The sequence below is a fragment of the Mobula birostris genome, chromosome 6, assembly GCF_030028105.1.
Source record: "Mobula birostris isolate sMobBir1 chromosome 6, sMobBir1.hap1, whole genome shotgun sequence".
Taxonomy (NCBI): domain Eukaryota; kingdom Metazoa; phylum Chordata; class Chondrichthyes; order Myliobatiformes; family Myliobatidae; genus Mobula; species Mobula birostris.
In genome coordinates this window covers 151,579,787-151,600,972 of record NC_092375.1, presented here as the reverse complement: position 1 = coordinate 151,600,972, position 21,186 = coordinate 151,579,787, and the positions used below count along the sequence as shown (strand labels likewise).

The window sequence follows — 21,186 nt, the reverse complement described above, 5'->3', positions numbered from 1 at the left end:
TGCAGCACTCCACTAGTCACAGGCCTCCACTCAGAAAGGCAACCACTCTCTGGCTTCTCCCACAGAGCCAATGTCTAATCAATTTACTACATCTTAAAGTGAGAGCGACTGAACATTCTTGACCAGAATGCTTTGCAAAAGTCCATGTAGACAACATCCACTGCCTTATCTTCAGCAACATTCCTGGTAACTTCCTTGAAAAACTCTAAGATTGGTTGGGCATGACCTACCACATACAAAGCCATGCTGACTATCCTTAATCAGTCCACGTCTATCTAAATACTTATATATCCAGACCCTTAATATTCTGGAAACCAAAAGTATTGAGCTGCCAGTACTGCCACTCCGACAATCAAGTCTTACTAATGGCAAAAATATAATAATTCCATTTGCCTACCCTATGATACTTCTTGCATTGAAATATATGCATCTCACAATGCTAGTCGCATCATGTTCAACCTCTTACATATTTCTTTAGCAGCAGAACAACATTGATTATCCTCCAATCCTCTGGTACCTCACCTGACACCAAGGATGATTTCAATATCTCTACTAGGGCCCACCAATTTCTGCACTTGCCTGCCACAGGGTCCAAGGGAATACTTTGTCAGGCCGTGAGGATTTACCCACCCTAATTTGCCTCAGGACAGCAAACACCTCCTCTGTAATCTGGATAGGGTCCATGAAGTTGATGCCACTTTGCCTCACTTTTACAGACTCTGCATCTGTTTCCTTAGTAAATACAGATGCAAAAACTTCATTTATGATCTCCTCCATCCAGATGACCATTCTGATCTTCCAGAGAACCAATTTTGTCCCTTGCAATCTTTTTTCTCTTAACATATCTGTAAAATCCCTTAGGATTCTCCTTCACAATGTCTGCTAAGGCAACCTCATACCTTCTTTTAGCATTCCTGATTTCTTTCTTAAGTGTTCTTTTGCATTTCTTATACTCCATAAGCACCTCACTTGTTCCTACCTGTCTATACCTGCTTTGCACCATTTTTTTTTTAAGCAGGGCCTGAATATCTCTTGAAACCAAGGTTTGCCTATATACCTTTTATTCTGACAGTCACATACAAGCTTTGTATTCTCAAAATATCACTTTTGAAGACCTTCTACTTTCCAAGTACACTTTTGCCAGAAAACAGCCTGTCCAACTCCTCACTTGACAGATCCTTTCTGATACCATCAAAATTGGCCCTTCTCCAATTTAGAATCTCATCCCATGGACCAGACCAATCTTTTTGCACATTTACTTTGAAACTAATGGCATTATGTTCATTAGATACAAAGATTTCCCCTACACAAACTTCTGTCACGTGCAACCAAGTCTTACTAATGGCTGCAACATCATAATTACATGTTGATCCATGCCCTGAGCTCATCCGCCTTTCCTATGATAGTTCTTGCATTGAAATATACACAGCTCACAACAGTCACACCACATTCAACCTTTTGATTCCTGATTTTGTCTGAAGTCTTAACACCTGCCTCCACAACCTCTGCACTAACTGTTCTGGCATTTTGATACCCATTCCCCTGCAACTCCAGTTTAAACCCCATTGTGCAACACTGGCAAATCTTTAACTAGCACTTAATTCCCTGAACTTCCTTTGCAGAACCTCATCACTCTTCCTACCTATGTCATTGGTTCTGACATAGACCACGACTTCTGGCCACTCAGCCTCCTAATAAAGAACACTGAGGACTCAATCCAAGATGTCCTGGACCCTGGCACCTGGAAGGCAACATACCATCCGGGAATCTCATTCTCACCCACTAACAAATCCCCTAACACCACAGTTGACCTATTCTCCCCCCTTCCATTCTGAGCTGAATAGATTAGAATATTATAGAACATAGAATAACAATTTCCCCAAGTAATCTTCAATCCAGCAAGCTATAAAGTCTTAAGATCTGTATCAACTTATTTTGATCATAAGTTAAGGTAGAATTAATGAACCTTTGCACCCTTAAGTAAGATCACAGTTCACAGAGTTGGATGGTAGAATTATGGTACACAAAGAATATGTTTTGCATGAAGAAGTCATACAAGAGATCTAACCTCTCCCTCATTTTCATTCAGCACAACTTACACGGCAGAAAACATGAAGGAAGAGAATTATAGTTGTTTTGTGGTTAAACATAGACTTGATACTATTATTCTAGCATGCACCATTCACAAACACCATTCACAGGTGCAAGAGACCAAATATCTCTGATACAATATTATTTGATAAACCACACATTTCCTATGATCACAAGATATATAGTGAGCATAAGGAGTACTTAACATGCAAAAAGCACCACTGTTGTGCGACAAAAATTCTTTCTTTGTTCTCCTATATTTCATATTTTCAATAACATCACTTCATAGCATCCTTCTTACTCTGCACGATGACTAGGGAGTTCTTTCTTTTCTTCCTCTTTCTCTCTGGGGTCTCTTAAAACAAAGTCCACTGAAAGTATGAAGAAATATACATTCATAAATGCAAATATTCCAAGTCCTATTCAAATATTGGCACAATCACATGGTCAGCCTCTATACATTGTATGGTTACATATTCTTGCAGTGTTTCTAACCACTTCCAGAAGTCAGAAAATATTCTCAAATAGTACACAATTGCTGAAATGTACACCATCTGTTAGAAAGCACAGAAAATGGGGTTCAAATCTTCACACACACTACATGTACTAAGAAATTAAATATAGGTTAATTTTCAGACAATAATAATCATATTCAAGTTCCAAGTTTGTTAATTTTATACTAAGGCTTTCCAGATTTGTAATCACAAATCAACCCATGCAAAGTATGTTTCCCTTAGCTATTTTCAAAAATAAACTGGCATTTTTTCTCATAACTTACTTCAAGATAGATAGATCTGACCAGCTTGACCTTAATTTCTTACCAATCTTTATTGAAAGTACAATACATACTTTCCTTGAATCTGCAGTACAGAGAGAAACTGTGGGCTCATCAGCTTGTTTTTGAAAGAATATTAATTCTTATTTCCCCTCAAAATATATTAAAATCAATTATTTGCAACATATCAGATAACTATTTTCAGATACGTTACAAGTAATTATTCATGCACTTGGTTATAAATTTAATCAAAAATAAATTAACTCAGTCTCTTTGTCTTCTCAATTACAATCCTCTTTAACTAGCTGTACCTAACACCTCTGATGTATAGATGTTGCCTGACCTGCTGAGTTCTGCCAGTATTTTGTGTGTATTAATCTGGATTTCCAGCATCTGCAGGATCTCTTGTGTTTATGGTGGGGAATCATTGCTTTGTTGACATCGAATGTATAATAAGTGCATAGTTTTGTCGTTTCCCTTGACTGCGGTATCTAGAATGAAGTGTCAGGGTCTAAAGGGATAACCCATTCAGGACAGAAGAGATTTCTTTAACCAGAGGGTATTGAGCACTTGGAATGTTTTACCCATGAACAGTGGCAATTCCATTGCTGAGCATATTCAAAGGAGCTAAAACTCTATAGATCATTGAGGGAGTGAATAATTATTGCGGAGGAGGTAGAGAAGGAAACTGGCACTGAGGTAAACATAAATATGAGAAACTGAGGTAAACAGTCTGACATGATCTTTTTGATTGGTAAATCAGGCACAAGGGCTGAATGACCTATTGCTGTTTCTATTTATCTTCTTATGGTCATAGGCTAAATACAGAATCTGGTATATTAGTAAATATACACTACTCAAGGACATTTACCTATTGCCTTCTTTACACTTAGAAGATAATCTTCTTTCATCTCATCTGAAAGCGATTCAATAACTTCAGTGTATGTTTTGAGACGTAATGGCACCAAGGACAAAACAACGTCCAACCAACTGTCTTCCAAAGGAGCTACATGTTCAGTGTCTATTCCATGGTTAATGTAGTAGTAATACCTCTGTAAAATTTAAAAAAATGAAAAGGTTAACAAATAAAGTAATAAAGTTATTTCTTACAAGAATATTAATGTGGTTGAAGCCATTGACATTTAGAGCAGTACTGTGATTCTACAGAAAATGCGGCTATGTCACAGCCCCAGTGTTTGAATCCAAGGTTGACTTCTGGTGCTGTGTATGTGGAGTGTGCACATTCATGTGATCATGTGTGTTTTTAACCAAGTGCTCTGCTTTCCTCCCATATTCCAATGTGAACCTGAAACATCAGCTCTGTTTTCTCTCCTACAGATGCAGCCTGACCTACTGAGTATTTCCAGCATTTTCTGTTTTTATTATAGTTAGGAAGTATTATATTTCTATTATTCTATTTATATCCCATTAGTGATAGAAGGATGAAGCCACCTTTTCTGTGGAGCTCTCCAGTTCTGAAAACAACAAACTCACTTGCAGGAGACCCCTTCAACATTCATAGGTTAAACAGCAGTGATAATAAGTTTTTCATATATTCTATTTTGAATCAACTATTCCACTATTTTAATCTGCTACTATACCATCATCTGGTGATCTTGAATAATTTAATATTAATCTCCCAATTGTTATTAAAAAATAGAGTAGCATTTCAGTCATGCTAAAGAAGATCAAGACATTCTTTCAAACAATATCAGGGTAAGACCTTCAATTTAAATAAATATTGGTATAAAAACTCAAATGATTTATGTGAATTAATTCAACACTTAATTTAAATGTAACTTTACATCTTGGAAAGCAACAATTAAAATTTATCGTTCAATATAATTTTTCATTATTTTGGTTAAAAGACCAATAATAGATTATCTATTTTAAAAGACCTTTTATGGTTGGTAATTTCTTTTTCCTTCTTAATTTCCCCTTTGTCTAAACTTATGATGGACAATTGTCTTAACTAGACAATAGCAATTTTCTATTCTAGCAATCAAAAAGAATGCATTACGTGTGACATTTTGGTTATTCAGAAAGATGCAATTACCTGATATATGTATTTGGTCAAAGTTTTAGTTTAACACAAATAAATTAACTGTAAAGACCAGTTTAATTGCCAGTTGAATTCTGAATTTGCACACTGAAGCCACCATGATTGCAATGCTTCCTAAAAATGTATGCTGATCAAATTCAGGGTCTCTAAACTGCTGCTGCAACTGCCATTGAAGCTGAGATACTCTAAGGAACATTTGAAAAGGCCATAAAAAAAATACTGGTGCAGATCTGCTGGGAGGCAGCTCATCAGCATAGTCCAGGGCCACTCCTGCATGGGTGGCTGGCTGAATTGATAGAACTGCAATGAATGGGGGTGAAGGGGTGGACAAGGGTTGTTGAGTTAAAAACTAACAGCCTACGTCCACTTAAGAACAATTAAAACCAGGCTGAGTCTGAATCCAAAAGCAGAGAAATCACAGACCTATGTTGCTTAGACAAACACAGTGCAAGTATCCCACAGCAAATAATCCCACAGAAGGATGCAGGTTGTAGTACATTCTTCCATGCAGTGGTTCTGCGATAGGTATTCACTTCCTGGCTTATGTTGGCTTATGTTGGCTAAACTTGGCTTTCTAAGCACTGCAGCTGCAGCTATAAGATCACAAACAAAATGTAAGTAAACTTCCAACCTACAATTGATTTAGTTTCTGGGCTTAAAATTTAAATGGAAAGCAATAATCAGTCTGAAGTTAAAAGGAAGTAGCGTCTTTGAAGCAGCTTTTCAGACAAGCTCTGTGTGAAGCCTCAGGCTTGCTGGCTCATACCATGAGACTAACCACTGAAGAGTAGAATATAAGACAATGGGTTGTTTAATTTCAAACAGACAAGTTGACTTTTATGTTGCTTTGCTCAAGGAAGCTTGCAGAGCAGGTGGATAATATCATTCAGCATATCAATAACTGATATGTTTATAATTAAGAATTTTATGTACTCAAGGAATTTAGCTTTACAGCATTAATTATGAACTGTGAACATAAAGCTAAGAACTGTATCTCCAAGGTGCTTTTAAACCATTTGTATAAAGAGAATATCTGAGTAATATTATACACGTTTGAAGTCACCCAAGTGGAGAAAAAGGGTATAGATGTAGAGAGCAGTTCAGGCTTATTAGCAATGGGCAAGAAGCATCAATCATGAAAGAAGCATGGGTTGAACTAAAATCCATTCCTCTAGCTTCCATGTCTGCGACAAACAACTTGTTTGTTTGCAACTTGCAGGTATGCCTTTTGAGTTTGTAGGAATTGTACCTGTACTTTGGAAATCATTTGTCCTTTAAGAAATACTTTGTGTTTTGGAAATGGTTTATGTTTTAGAAAAGATTTGTAATTTGTAAGTGTTGAAGATAAAAATCCTCTGAGTTTTAAACATGTTTCAAGAGTATTGTTTGGATTTAAGTGTGTGTATCACTGAAAATAAATAAACAGTGTTTTAAACTACCTTATTAGCCAAAAGTAAGTTCTCCCTGGTAATAAGGAGTGGCGCCCACCACTTGAATAGTGTCTATTGGCAGCTAAATTCGCCGTGAAGAATAAATGGGGAAGTGAACTAGTCTTTTAAGATTGGGTAGTTACAGTATAATCTCCCTTTAGTACAAGTACTCATGGCTATTTATAACCAATTGGGCTTAAGGTCTTCATTTGAGTTAAGAACTTAGCCATCAGCAAACCCAACACCATCACAGTTCAGCCCCAGTAGCCAAGAACTTACAATGCAAGCTCAACACTGACTTCCAAAAGTTTACTTTACATGATTGATGCAATTGTAAAATGGGGTAGAGGTATAACTCTATCCTTCGCATGGAAACCCTGAAGTCAAAAGGGCCTTCCTCAAAATAAGATGATCAACTTAAAGGGCAAGGGTGTGTGGCAAAAACAAGCCTCAAAGGACATGCAAAAAACTGCATTCTGAACTGCTCTCAGAAACATTTAAGAAATATCATTTTTTTTTAATTGCAAGCATTATTTTCTCACAAGAATGTCTTTCTCTGCTGCAGAAGGATGTCCAGCTGTTGAAGGTTCTGTTTCATCCAAAGGAGGAGGCTGTCTAGCTGCACATTCTTGCTGCCTATTATTTAAAATAGTCAAAGGCAAATTAAACTATTGGAAGTAAATGTAGGAAATCTTGGCATGTAAATATAGGTCAAGAACAATTTTATCTGTCTTGAAAATGCATCGTTTTAAAAATTTAGTGAAATAGCATACGTAGTTGTTATGAAGGCTGTGGTGTGTTGGCCTTCATCAACCATGGGATTGAGTTCAAAGGCCATGAGGTAATGTTGCATCTACATAAGACTTTAATTAGACCCCATTTGGAGTACTGTATTCAGTTCTGGTCACCCCATTACAGGAAGGATGTGGATGCTATAGAGAGAGTGCATTGGAGATTTACAAGGATATTGCCTGGATTGGAGAGCATGCCTTATAAGAATAGATTGAGTGAACTTGGCCTTTTCTCCATGGAGCGATGGAGGATGAGAAGTGATTTGATAGAGGTGTATAAGATGATGAGAGGTATTGAACATGTGGATAGCCATAGGCTTTTTCCCAGGGCTGGAATGTCTAACACAAGGGGGGATAGTTTTAAGGTGCTTGGAAGCAGGTACAGAGGATGTCAGAGGTAAGTTTTTTCACAGAGAGTGGTGGCTGCGTAGAATGCACTGCCAGCGAAGGTGGTACAGGCGGACACGTTAGGGTCTTTTAAGAGACTCTTTGATAGGTTCATGGAGCTTAGAAAAATGGAGGACTATGTGGTAAGGTAATTCTAGGCAGTTTCTAGAGTAGGTTACATGGTCGGCACAACATTGTGGGCCGAAGAGCCTGTAATGTGCTGTAGATTTCTATGTTCTATACGTACGTTATAACATTGTACAATATCCTAAAGCCAGTTATACAAATGGAATTAAGATCATAATCAAAATGTTTCATTGGTTTTGATCCTCCCACAATGCAGTTAATGTATAGCAATCCCCAGCTATCTGTAATACACAATGCAACCTGTGCATATTACTGTTCAAAACGTCAGATACAAGTCGGCAGTTCTAACTGCACAAGCATACAGCAATTTGACCTCCAAGGATAACGCGAAATCTGAGAGTTGGTATAATTTTTGTGGCACTCTGTATGTTTCTCATCCTGCAGTTTCCAAGAATCTACCATTAACTTCTTAAGAATTTTGTTTCAATGAGATCACCTCTAAGCTCAAGCGAATATAAACATATTACAATTAATTCTTTCCCCCACACAACTCCTACATTAATGAAATCTATCTGATCAACATTCATTGTATTCAAACCACATTTTACAATAAAATTAATTATGACAAGATGACAAGAACATTCACCTACATAATAATATTAACTAGAGCACTTCTAAATTGCTCACGGTCCTTTTTTGGCTGGGAAGCTCCATCATGGATTGACCAATTTGTGCTGCTAACAGAAGCTCCTGATTCCCAAGCTTTGTTTCGTTTGCGTTTTTGGGGTAGAGAAACCCCTGTAAACAAGAAGTTAATATTTGAGTGCACAAAAACAACTTGTAATGATTCACTCTGTACAGGGAGCAAGATTAAAGATGTATTCTCTTCATTAAACTTGATCTTACGTAACCAAAGGTTAATATTATGAATACAAAATACAAAAAATATTCTAATTGCAGGAAGTACTGAGCAAACATAGCCCAGACTGAAAGGTCCAGTTAAATTAACCAACCACATTTCATCACTCAAGACAAATGATACATAACTGAATGCAGCAGAAGGCAAGTAAAGGAGTGCAGGCATCTCTGCATATCCCAACACCCTTTGCAGAGGCTGCAGTGTCCAGACTGAAATCTTACATCCATTACGAATTATTTTAAGAAATTTCTTGGATACAATTTGTTCTAGCTTTCCTCACATGATCAAATTGCATTACACAAGGCTCTACACAAGACGCTGTCAGAGTCATACAATGGGCACTTCAGCCCACTATATCCACACCAACCTTCTTGCCTAACTTCACTAATCCCTTTTACCCTTATTAGAGACATATCTTTTCATGCCTTGCCTATTCAAGTGCAGGCTTAAATGTCTCTTAAAAATACTGATTATATTTGATTTTACCACCTCCTTTGGTTGATATTTTGAACATACTGCCACTCTCCATATAAACATTCCCCCTCATAGCTATTTTTAAAAATACTTCCTCTCACCTTAAATCTATGCCATCATTTTGATTCCTTGCTATGAGAAAAAGATTTTGCCTATCCACCCTATCTATGACTCTTAAAATTGTAAATATCTCTAGCAGGTTATCCTTCAGCCTTCTTCATCCCAAGGAAAACAAGCCTTTCCAATTTCTCCTGATGAATAGATTCTCCAAACCAGGCAACATCCTGAATCCCCTCTAATCTACCCAATCAATTACATTTTTGCTGTAATATGGCAACAGGAACGGCACAAACACTAAGTGCAATCTCCTGTCTTCTTGGGCAGTCCCTCGGGAAGAAAGACTTTCCTTCCTGTTTTGCAGTGTCTGAGGAGGCGAAAATGGGAATCAGAGGCTCCTCCACAGCAGAGTCAGGAGGAACCTAACAGGCTTGTTAAGGAGGCAAGCTCGGAACAGTATTTATGCTGAACCTCCATGTGCCCCCAGTGCATTAGGCCCAATGCCACCAGGCACAGGAACCGTTATTACTCTACAACCACAAGACCTCCAAACCAGCGTGGATAACTTCAGCCACCTGTACTGATTCTATGGCTGACTCGACTCACTCTCAAGGATTCCTTACAAGTCTTGTTTTCAGTGTTTTTTTAAAATATCATTTGCAGTCTGTCTCCTTTCGCACATTGGTTGTTTGTCAAGTTTATATATAGATTTTCGTGAAATTCTACTGTATTTATTTCCCTGCAAATGCCTGTGAGAAAATGAAGCTCAAGGTAGTATATGGTAACACATACAGTAAATACTTTGATAATAAATTTACTTAATAGATTACAAAACACTCCACTTTGAGGAGCTAAAGCCCAAAGATTCCTAGAATCAATGGGAACAACAGGAATTCTGCAGATGCTGGAAATTCAAGCAACACACATACAAGTTGCTGGTGAACGCAGCAGGCCAGGCAGCATCTCTAGGAAGAAGTGCAGTCGACGTTTCAGGCCGAGACCCTTCGTCAGGACTAACTGAAGGAAGAGTGAGGTAGGGATTTGAAAGTTGGAGGGGGAGGGGGGAGATCCAAAATGATAGGAAAAGACAGGAGGGGGAGGGATGGAGCCAAGAGCTGGACAGGTGATAGGCAAAGGGGATACGAGAGGATCATGGGACAGGAGGTCCAGGAAGAAAGACGAGGGGGGGGACCCAGAGGATGGGCAAGGGGTATATTCAGAGGGACAGAGGGAGAAAAAGGAGAGTGAGAGAAAGAATGTGTGTATAAAAATAAGTAACAGATGGGGTACGAGGGGGAGGTGGGGCATTAGCGGAAGTTAGAGAAGTCAATGTTCATGCCATCAGGTTGGAGGCTACCTAGATGGAATATAAGGTGTTGTTCCTCCAACCTGAGTGTGGCTTCATCTTTACAGTAGAGGAGGCCGTGGATAGACATGTCAGAATGGGAATGGGATGTGGAATTAAAATGTGTGGCCACTGGGAGATCCTGCTTTCTCTGGCGGACAGAGCGTAGGTGTTCAGCAAAGCGGTCTCCCAGTCTGCGTCGGGTCTCGCCAATATATAAAAGGCCACAACGGGAGCACCGGACGCAGTATGTCACCCCAGCCGACTCACAGGTGAAGTGTTGCCTCACCTGGAAGGACTGTTTGGGGCCCTGAATGGTGGTAAGGGAGAAAGTGTAGGGGCATGTGTAGCACTTGTTCCGCTTACACGGATAAGTGCCAGGAGGGAGATCAGTGGGGAGGGATGGGGGGGACGAATGGACAAGGGAGTTGCGTAGGGAGCGATCCCTGCGGAATGCAGAGAGGGGGGGAGGGAAAGATGTGTTTAGTGGTGGGATCCTGTTGGAGGTGGCGGAAGTTACAGAGAATAATATGTTGGACCCGGAGGCTGGTGGGGTGGTAGGTGAGGACCAGGGGAACCCTATTCCTAGTGGGGTGGCGGGAGGATGGAGTGAGAGCAGATGTACGTGAAATGGGGGAGATGCGTTTAAGAGCAGAGTTGATAGTGGAGGAAAGGAAGCCCCTTTCTTTAAAAAAGGAAGACATCTCCCTCGTCCTAGAATGAAAAGCCTCATCCTGAGAGCAGATGCGGCGGAGACGGAGGAATTGCGAGAAGGGGATGACGTTTTTGCAAGAGACAGGGTGGGAAGAGGAATAGTCCAGAATCAATGGGGATATTGTTCAAAGTAAAAAGTACATAAATAATCACCATATACAACCCAGAGGTTCATTTTCTTACGGGCATACTCAACAAATCATAATACAATCAATGAAAGAGCACTCCAACTTGGGCTTTCAACTAATGTGCAAAAGACAACAAACTGTGCAAATACAAAAAGGAAGAAATAATAATAATTAATAAATAAGTAAGCAATAAATATTGAGAACATGAGATGAAGAGTCCTTGACAGTGAGTCCATAGGTGTGGAAACATTTCAATGATGGGGCAACTGAAGTTGAGTGAAGTTATCCCCTTTGGTTCAAGAGCCTGCTGGTTGAGGAGTAATAACTGTTCCTGCACCTGGTAGTGTGAGTCCTGAGGCTCCTTGCACAACTTTAAACAAAAAAAAAAAAAAAAAAAAAAAAAAAGAGGCTTTGAGCATATACTTGAATCATTTCCATTGACTAACTGGTAATCTTTTTCACGTTTCACCTCAGAACAGTGTTTTTGTTTCAAAAATTAGGTATCAGGCGTGGAAATGACATGGTCTATTCAGTTAGGGCTCCAATAGTGGAATGTTGGTTCACTCATCCTCTAGGGCATTTGGAAGATTTAGCAGACACATGGTGGGTGCTATCTTTCCAGTGCCTTGAGTTGCCCGCCATAGGTAGACCTAACAATCTGAAGCAAATTAGAAGATAGGGATTACTACTGTTCATTAGGCAATGAGTTTTGAGGCAGATTTAATGGCTTAGACTTTAAACATCCTTTAATACATGTAACTAAAAGGTCTAATAGGCCCCTGAAAGCAGTGGTGCGCTCATTGACTGGCATTTCATGAGATAGGAAAAGCAGTCCATATTTTCCAGGATTTTGCTGTAAACCTATATAGTCAGAGGACAGTATCGTACAATAGAGCAGGTTGGTGGAGAACCTTTACCTTGTGGATATTGACTGCAAGCCCACTGTGTTGTATGTTTCAGTGATCAATGATAGCATGTACCTTAACCCTTGAGCACAAGCATCTTTGACAAATTGCTATCCAATTAGGAAAATTGGGATTACCTTTGTTTTGGAATACAATGTTGTAGGTTGAACAGTTTCTACTAATTCTGAGGATTAGCTCTACTTCAGTGAGATGTTTGCTTGAGATGAGGTGCAAAAATAAGGTAATAAAACTGAAAAAGTGTCAGGGTAATGTCACAATTCACTTTCATAATATATTACACAGAAAATTATAAAATTTCCAGTGAACATGGAAGGGTAGCACAGGAACCAGGGATTTTCGACTTTCAAGGGAGCGTGGGGATCAGCACCCAGTGAACCAGACAGCAACACTGCAATTTCTGAATACTCAAGTAGTGAATTGTTTTTGTGTAGTCATTGATGCTGCTCCCTGCAGTTCTCTCCAAGTTGTTGTGTAGCAAAAATTATGACCACCACACCTCTGGAAAGGCAAAATACATACCACTGTTCGGAAAGCAACAGACACAATCTCAACCTTGGCCAGCAGGTGATTTTCTTTCTCAGCGATACACAGGAGGTTACGTGGATGACTTGCATATCTCATTGATGAGTATGGACGATAACCCTATTCAGCAAAATCCTGGCCAATACGTCTCCTTATTCTGATTTATCTGATTTACAACTCATGTTCTCCTAATCTTTCTGACTGAAATACTAAAGCAAAATAACCAGGTGATAGTTCTCTCATTTTGTGTTTGTTGCTAGGATTTTAAACTTTCTATCCCTTTAGATGGTATTGGGTTTGCTGACTGTGGTTCTAATCTCAAACTAAGGCCTTTAATCCCTATATGATATACTGTAGATAGCCATGGGTACCCTCACTAAAGGGAGATTATACTGTATATACCCAACCTGAAAAGGTTAGATTACTTCCCTGTTATCCTCCATGGTGAATTTAGTTGTGAATATCCACTATTTGAGCAGTAGATTCCCCCTCCCTAACAAAGAGGAGATATATGCAGCTAACAAAATAGTTTAAACATAGTTCATTTATTTTTAGTGATACATGTTTAAATCCAAACAATATTCTTAAAACACATCTAAAACTCACAGAGGATTTCTATCTTACAAAAGACTTGTAAAATACAAACCATTTCTAGAACGCAAATAATTTCCAAAGCACAGGTTCAATTCCTATAAGCTAAAATGACATACCGATAAGTTACCCTCAAAAACTGAAAGCAGAGGAATGGATTCTGGTTCACCCAGTGATTCTGTCATTCTTCTTGATGTTCCTTAACCATTCCTAAAAAGCCTGGACTGCTTGATAGACTTATGCTGTTTCTCTGTCACTTGGGTGACTTCACACATGTGATTGTTTTTCAGATACCTTTTAACACAAGTGGTCTAAAAGCTTCTGGAGACAGAGTTTCCAGGTACCCACAATCAATGCCGGGAAGCTGACTCAAGTACACAAATCTTCCAGCTACTAACAGAACAGCCACTTGCTATGCTAAGTGATAGTATCAATCTGGCCTGCAAGCTTTCTTGAACTAAATAATTTAGCCAACATTGTCGAGTTTGATACAAGCCAATTAACATGGCCCATTGTCTTATACTTTTCCATTTACATTAGATTAGAATAGAATAGTACAGCACATTACAGGCCCTTCAGCCCACAATGTTGTGCTGACCCTCAGACCCTGCCTCCCATATAACCCTCCACCTTAAATTCCTCTATATACCTATTAAGAACTGAAGGCAGCCTCATGGAGATTTAACTTCCTCAAAAACAACACGCAAGATCTTCAGAAGCTCGCAGCTGCTCTTTGAAAGCTGGTTTTGGCAAAAAAAAAAGAAAAAGTCCTGACCAAGGACAGTAAGTATCCATCACACCTTAAGGTTATTATCATCACTTGACTTTTTTAATGTGTGCCTTTATGATAAGTTTTTAAAACATTGTTCCTTAACAAGTTAATTTCATGGAAACCTATATCTTCCTAATCATTAGATTTCTTTCCTATTTTCTTTATATTCCCCTTTCTCTCTCTTATGGATACGGTGTCCCTCTTATTAATTTCCCTTTCAATGTGCTTCCTCATCTGTGGTGTCTCATTAATGTTTATTCCTTTTTTAAACTAGTGTTTTTTTCTTTGAATTCTATTAAACAACATTTTAAATATATGCATGCTGCCATTTCTCAATACTGTTGTTAGTATTGCCACACTATTACCAAGGTATTTGTCATATTTATGCCATTTTCAATTGTTTACTTGAATTTATTACAAAACTATTGCTTTAATATATTCCATAATTAATGATCATTTCTTTGATGCATTTTTCATTTCAGGATCTAGGGAAAGAGAAAAAAATCACAGAGCTTGCATTGCGATTTAAGTAGGAATTTTGTACACATTGCAGGAACTCCATTTCCATACATCCTTTATTCAATTGTACACAACCATTCATAATAAATATTATTCGCTGTTTTACACCCATATTTACAAATAAGGTTGCATGTTGTTCCTCCTTTTCATAATATTAATGTAACCTTGCTTAGTTATTATCCCTTACTGATATTGAACCTGTTTATTAAGTCAGCACCATTTAGAGTATTTTAACTCTCACTATGATATTGTATCTTATGGAGCTACTTTACTCCTCCTTTTCCATTGTTTACATTTAATTAAGTTATGCCTTATAATCTATAACTCTCAGTATTATTCTTTTGGTCACCACGCCTTAGAAAATCTGACGACACATGGACCCTTACGCCATATTATTGTCTTCATTTCCCTGTTTAATTATGAACACAATTTGCATTGTTTGTGAAGTTTGACTCATTTTCAATAATTGTTCCCCCAGTTTAATTCTAACCACCGTTTTCCATTCCTATAACTTCATCTATTCATTGACTCAATTAGACCTCCCTATGTTTAGTTTCTCCTATGTTCTCCTTTTCTTATAAATGTAAGCTCATTGCGTTTCTATTTTAGAACTAGTTCCTGTTTTTTATTCTCCATCTGCTTCAGCAACAGACACAGTCCTGCTCAAGTAGAGGCTCCTGAATTGTTGCATCTCTTTCCCTTTCCTATATTAATGCAGTGACTCTGAAAGTGAAGGGGTTATCTCTTAATTATAAACTGTGAAAATATCAAAACTGATCCAATCTTTTACTATCCACAAAAAAGTGGAGAAATCTGCCATAATTGAAAATATTTCTATAATGGATTATAAGCATTTTGTGCCTGAGGATTCAAACTTACTTAGTGAGTCACATTGTTCATCCTCATCTTCTGCCTGTAGAAAGAAAGAGGGCGAGGCGGATTGCCACAATGGCTTGGACCGGCTCTGAAAAGTTGTACAGACAAATACACAGTCACATTACTTTGGAAAATATCTGTTCAAAAATAAATATATTGTTCTTTGATTATTTTAAAAAACTTACTGGGCACATTTAAGCAGTTAATAAAATCCCTTAATAAAATTTCTAGTCTACTGATAAACCCTTTGCATTGAAACACTAAACAAACACTATACCACTATATATACTGCATTATGTAATCTACAATTAATACTTCATTTCAAATTATTCCTAGAATTTAAATTATTTATTTGTTCACAAGGATATGTATATAGTAACTGATTTTTAAACTGTTAATCTACCAATTGTTATTCTATTAACCAAACAACAACTATTTCTTGTAAAAACAGAATAGGTCAGATCCCGCAGGGAAAAAAGACAAGACAAAATAAGCCATAAAATGGCCGTAAATCTAGAACCCTAAGATTGAATGACTTCCCTGGCTGCCTACTTCATGACAGAAGCATTTTGCCTTCAATTTCAGCATTATTTTAACAGTTTGGTGGATTTTCATATTAATTACTCATTAAATATGTTAGAGAAAATGTGAATTCACACTTCCTGCAAGTGATGGTGAAATTATTCCCTCCCCCAGCTAAATCATCCAATACAATATTTAATTAATGTCCCAAGAAAGAAGATGCCCTGCTTCAGCAAAATTTGGCCAATTAACATGAAAATACATCACAGCTATTTTCTAAAATATTCCAGTGCATTCCTCCCAACTGAAATCACCCCAGTTTTATTTTTAAACCTTGGTGATAATTTTGCTTCACTTTCCTCTGCTGTTTTAAAGCAGAAAACAAACAAATCCGTGCTTATACTGTCTCAGTGCTCCTGGTAATTTACATAGGACAACAATCACACTAAATAACTGAATGCAAATTGATAAATTGTCATAATAATCCACATCCAGAATCCATCTTGATTTAAACTTTAATCTTCTGGTAACATACCGCTGGTAACTGGGGTAAAAATGTTATTTCGCTCCTTGGTAGCTTTCCTTTATTCTGTGTTTGCAAAAAGAGAGAAAAAAATTAATGGTGAAATTATTATATATCATATAGAAGGACAAAATTGTGGCATTGTAGGAGTATAATATGTATTGCAGCAACCGTATTAAGATAATGTCAAAACAGTCTGACTCAATGTGAATTTAAGGATTGATTCCAAATAACTTTGATCTGCCCTGGGAAGTAATATCCAGTTTCTGTGGACCCCAACCCTGAGGCTTCTTCTAATAAACAAGATTTAACTAGAGTTTGGCAAACTGAGATAATATGCATTCTAAGAAGAAAGCCTTCCATAATTTGCTAGCAATTTCCACACAAAAAGAGAAAGAGATGGAATAAAGACATTAACACTGATTTCATATTTTCACATAAGATATTGTTAGAGATGAATCCTATAAGTCATCTGAACCTGATGAACTAGATTCTGGTATTCCAAAAGCAGGTAAAGACATTAAGTATTTCATGCACTACCTTTGAGAAATTGCTTACTTTTAAATGGAACCTGTGATACAAGATGGTAACATAACCCTGCTATTCAAAGAAAGACAGCATGAGAAAACAATGAACATAGTTTGCCCAGATGAAGGACCTTGACCCAGAATTTTGACTGTCCGTTTCCCTCTATAGATACTGTTCAGTTTGCTGATTCCTTCCAGTATCTTATTTCTTTTTTCACTATAGTTTTAATAACTAGGATGAGGAGATTGTCTACTCAATTGTTCCTAACAGGACAAAGCTTTCAATCCTTAGTTTTGAAAATACTGGAAGCTTTATATTACATAAAATTCTTGTGAGGCTTGATTGTAGATGTTGGGAAGCTACTCCATATCTCAGAATAAGGAGATGACCCAATGACAACTGATTTGAGAAGTAGAAATTCTTCACTTTTGGGTTGTGAACCTATGAAATTTTCTGCCTCATAAGGTTGCCATGCTACAATTACTGTGTACATCAAATAATAGCAATAAATATTTGGATCAATAAAGGATTGAGGAATGGGAAATTATAGGAAGATAAGAGTTGAATGCAAGATCAGCATGATCTTATTTAATAACTGAGTAATTCAGAGGACTGAATGGCTTCCTGCTTCTGCTTCCTTGTGTTTTGAACTGAATGCAGCACATTGTGCTCTTTCTAAAACCACTGCTTGATCCACACACATCTGCTCCAAATAGCCTCCAAAATCAGATTCCTCCTGCAAATAGCACTGCCACTTTTCTAATCAAAGTTACTTTTCCTACAGAGCAATTTTCTCCATCCAAGTTGACCATCAACCATTTAATCTCATACACCTTGGAAGCATAGAAAACAGGAGCAAGAATAGGCCTTTCAACCCTTTAATCTTTTTCCATCTTCTTGCCTATCTCCGTCACCCACCTTTCTACAGGGTCATTGGCAGCAGCCAGCCTTCAAGCTTTTTCTCCAGCAAACTGAGGCACCAAAAAAGACTAAATAATAATTGCCCCATGCCCAGTGTGCACCAGCAGACGACCGCAATCCTTCGATTAGACTCATAAACACAAAATAATCTGCAGATGCTGGGGTCAAAGCAACACTCACAACATGCTGGAGGAACTCAGCAGGTCCAGCAGCATCCGTGGAAACGATCAGTCAACGTTTCGGGCTGGAACACTTTGTCGGGACGACGGAGTCCTGACAAAGGGTTCCAGCCCAAAACGTCGACTGATCGTTTCCACGGATGCTGCCCGACCTGCTGAGTTCCTCCAGTATGTTGTGAGTGTTGCTTTGATTAGACTCCCAAGCCAAGATAGTTCTTAACATAATGGTCAAATACATATTGCATAAATGGAGTGTTTGTTGGCAAGTCAGTTGCAAGAATGAATTTGAATTTAATTAAATTGACTTTTATTTCTTACATCCTTCACATACATGAGGAGTAAAAATCTTTACATTACGTCTCCGTCTAAATGTGCAATGTATAGTAATTTGTAATTAATAGTATGTACAACAGGTCAGTCAATAAAGCATAGAAATATAATTGTATCAGGGTGAATTAATCAGCCAGATGGCCTGGTAAAAGAAGTTGTCACAGAGCCTGTTGTCCCAAAGCCAACAGGCTTTAATGCTGTGGTACCATTTCCCGGATGGTAACAGCTGGAACACTTTGTGGTTGGGGTGACTCGGGTCCCCAATGATCCTTTGGGCCCTTTTTAGCATCTGTCTCTGTAAATGTCCTGAGTAGTGGGAAGTTTACATCGACAGATGTGCTAGGCTGTCCACACCACTCTCTGCAGAGTACCATACCAGGCAGTGATGCAGCCAGTCAGGATGTTCTCAATTGTGCCCCTGTACAAAGTCCTTAGGATTTGGGAACCCATGCCAAACTTGAGGTGAAGAGGCACTGTTGTGCTTTTTTCACCACACAGCCGGTATGTACAGACCACATGAGATCCTCAGTGATGTGTATGCCGAGGAACTTAAAGCTGGTCACCCTCTCAACCCCAGATCCATTGATGTCAATAGGGGTTAGCCTGTCTCCATTCCTCCTGTAGTCCACAACCAGCCCCTTTGTTTTTGCAACATTGAGGGAGAGATTGTTTTCTTGACACCACTGTGTCAAGGCAATGACTTCTTCTCTGCTTAAGAGTGTTTATTAAAGTTATTTTTCAGATTTATTTCATTGGTAAATTGCAGCAAAAGCTACCATTTTGCAAAAAAAAGGTAAAATTAACAAGAGGTAATTTCTGAATTAGCAAAATAAAAATCAGCCATCATCCTTACATGAAAAAATAATTAATTCAAAAACAAAGTAGTAAAATTTAGTGGCCACATAAAATTCGGAAGTGTATCAATTTCCTTGGATATAATTACAACAGATAAAGATTTTCATCTCAGTATGCCCAACAAAGCACTTCTGAAAAACATTGCAGTTATGTTTTAATGCATGAAATATGGCTGCATCTTTGCAAACAGGTTCCAACAAAATCCAAAGCGAATTATGACCTCAAACAAGAGAAAATCTGTAGATGCTGGAAATCCGAGCAACTCATGCAAAATGCTTGAGAAACTCAGCAAGCCAGGCAGTATCTATGGGAAAAAATGTAGTATACGTTTCGGGCGAAACCCTTCGGCAGGACACGGGTTATTTTTTTTAAGTGAGGAATTAAATTTGACAGGAGATAACTACTTGTGGTTCTCCTAAAAGTGCAACGGAAGCTTTCATGGCTTCTCAACTTAACATCCCACCCCAAAGATGACGCTTCCATCAATGCAGAACCTTTTCATTTATCCATCCAAGCACACACATGCAACCTTAGCCCTGTGAACGCCCATCAATTCATGCAGAAAGCAAGCAACAGTAACCAAGCAAAATGTTTACAATATTCCAAAGTTGCTTATTACAGTTTTAGGAAAAGAAATGCAATTTTCTATCAGTTTTGAATGCTAAATTGAGAGTGATCTGCGTGTTCTGAGTTATACTAAATAATAATGGGGATTAAATTCAACATTTTGATTGGGTCTCATTGCTCATTCTTGCTATGCGGATCATTTTCAAATGCTATTAAAAAATAACCACAAAACACTTAGTAAAATTTCCTGAACATCTCAAAGAACTTCTCCCAACAATTTAAGATCTTTTCAATTGCTGGAATGGAGGCGGGACCTTTGTCAACTTGCAGTGATAACGACCAGAAAATATGCAGCCTAAAACTTCCTTCGTTTATTCAAAATCGTGTCACTTCCATCCGATAGAGTGAGTCTGCAGAGCGAAAATCGGACACCTGCAACAGACTCGGGCTACAGGCGGAGTCCCAAAACTGACTGCTGACAGAAGAGACACCCTTCCATCCAACCATGTAAGGTGGTAATGCCACATTTCAAATGTCTGCAGGTATTACCTTCCTCACTGCCTCTGGGTCCGGGCTGTCCTTGAGGCACTGGCACAGGAAGGAATCTTCCATCCTCGATTAACACTTCAAAATTTCTTGGCAAGGTGGCTTTGCGGAGCAACGGCACCCCATTCGGCGCTCGGAACTACGAGATACTGCACGGCAATTAACTTTATTTCATTTTGGGGTTTCAACTTCGCCAGTCGGGGAACTCAGCCAACCCTCGCTCCGTCATGGGGCCGCGCACAGCACTGTTTGAAAATGGCTCCGCGGTTTCCAAGGTAACGATTACCAACAAAATCTCTTGAGAAACAAGAGGCAACTTGCTGCCGTATTCCAGCCGGTCCTCGTCGCTTTTCACCGTCTCAGGCGGGACCACGTGGATTTTGTTCACTTAACTCTGGAAAGATAGTTCGTTTGTCGCGGTTATTTTGTCCTTTTCTCCAGTGCCGTTTTTGGACAGTATGAGAAATTATGCGTGGTGGGTTTCTTTTAGGTGCTCTACAGTAGGCAGGAAGTTTCAAACTCAAAATTCCACGCAGTTCTCACATCCTACCTCTTCTTCCCCAGTCCATTTCCAGCTAGGCGACCCTGGGAAGAAGATTTCCTTGTAAAAATCAAAAGCTTTATATTTGTGAATTTATAATCGTTTAGAAACCATATGTATATACAGACACACACACACACACACACACACACGATTCTGGTTAATTGGGCCATCAGTTAATCAGGGCAGCTGCTTATTAAAGAACTAA

General features: G+C 38.5%; 1 protein-coding gene across 1 annotated transcript in view; it reads right to left on the bottom strand.

The window, feature by feature from the left end:
• The window catches only part of dnah7 (dynein, axonemal, heavy chain 7), a 309,070-nt gene extending 288,398 nt beyond the window's left edge, over window positions 1-20,672 (bottom strand). The window contains exons 1-7 of the mRNA XM_072261643.1: window positions 20,441-20,672; window positions 16,524-16,577; window positions 15,470-15,554; window positions 8,274-8,421; window positions 6,901-6,994; window positions 3,738-3,918; window positions 2,393-2,462 (exon numbers count right to left, since the gene is read on the bottom strand). Coding sequence (XP_072117744.1) covers window positions 2,393-2,462; window positions 3,738-3,918; window positions 6,901-6,994; window positions 8,274-8,421; window positions 15,470-15,554; window positions 16,524-16,577; window positions 20,441-20,503 — 695 coding nt within the window. The 5' untranslated portion in view covers window positions 20,504-20,672. The remainder of the gene's footprint in view (window positions 1-2,392; window positions 2,463-3,737; window positions 3,919-6,900; window positions 6,995-8,273; window positions 8,422-15,469; window positions 15,555-16,523; window positions 16,578-20,440) is intronic.
• Window positions 20,673-21,186: the final 514 nt, after the last annotated feature.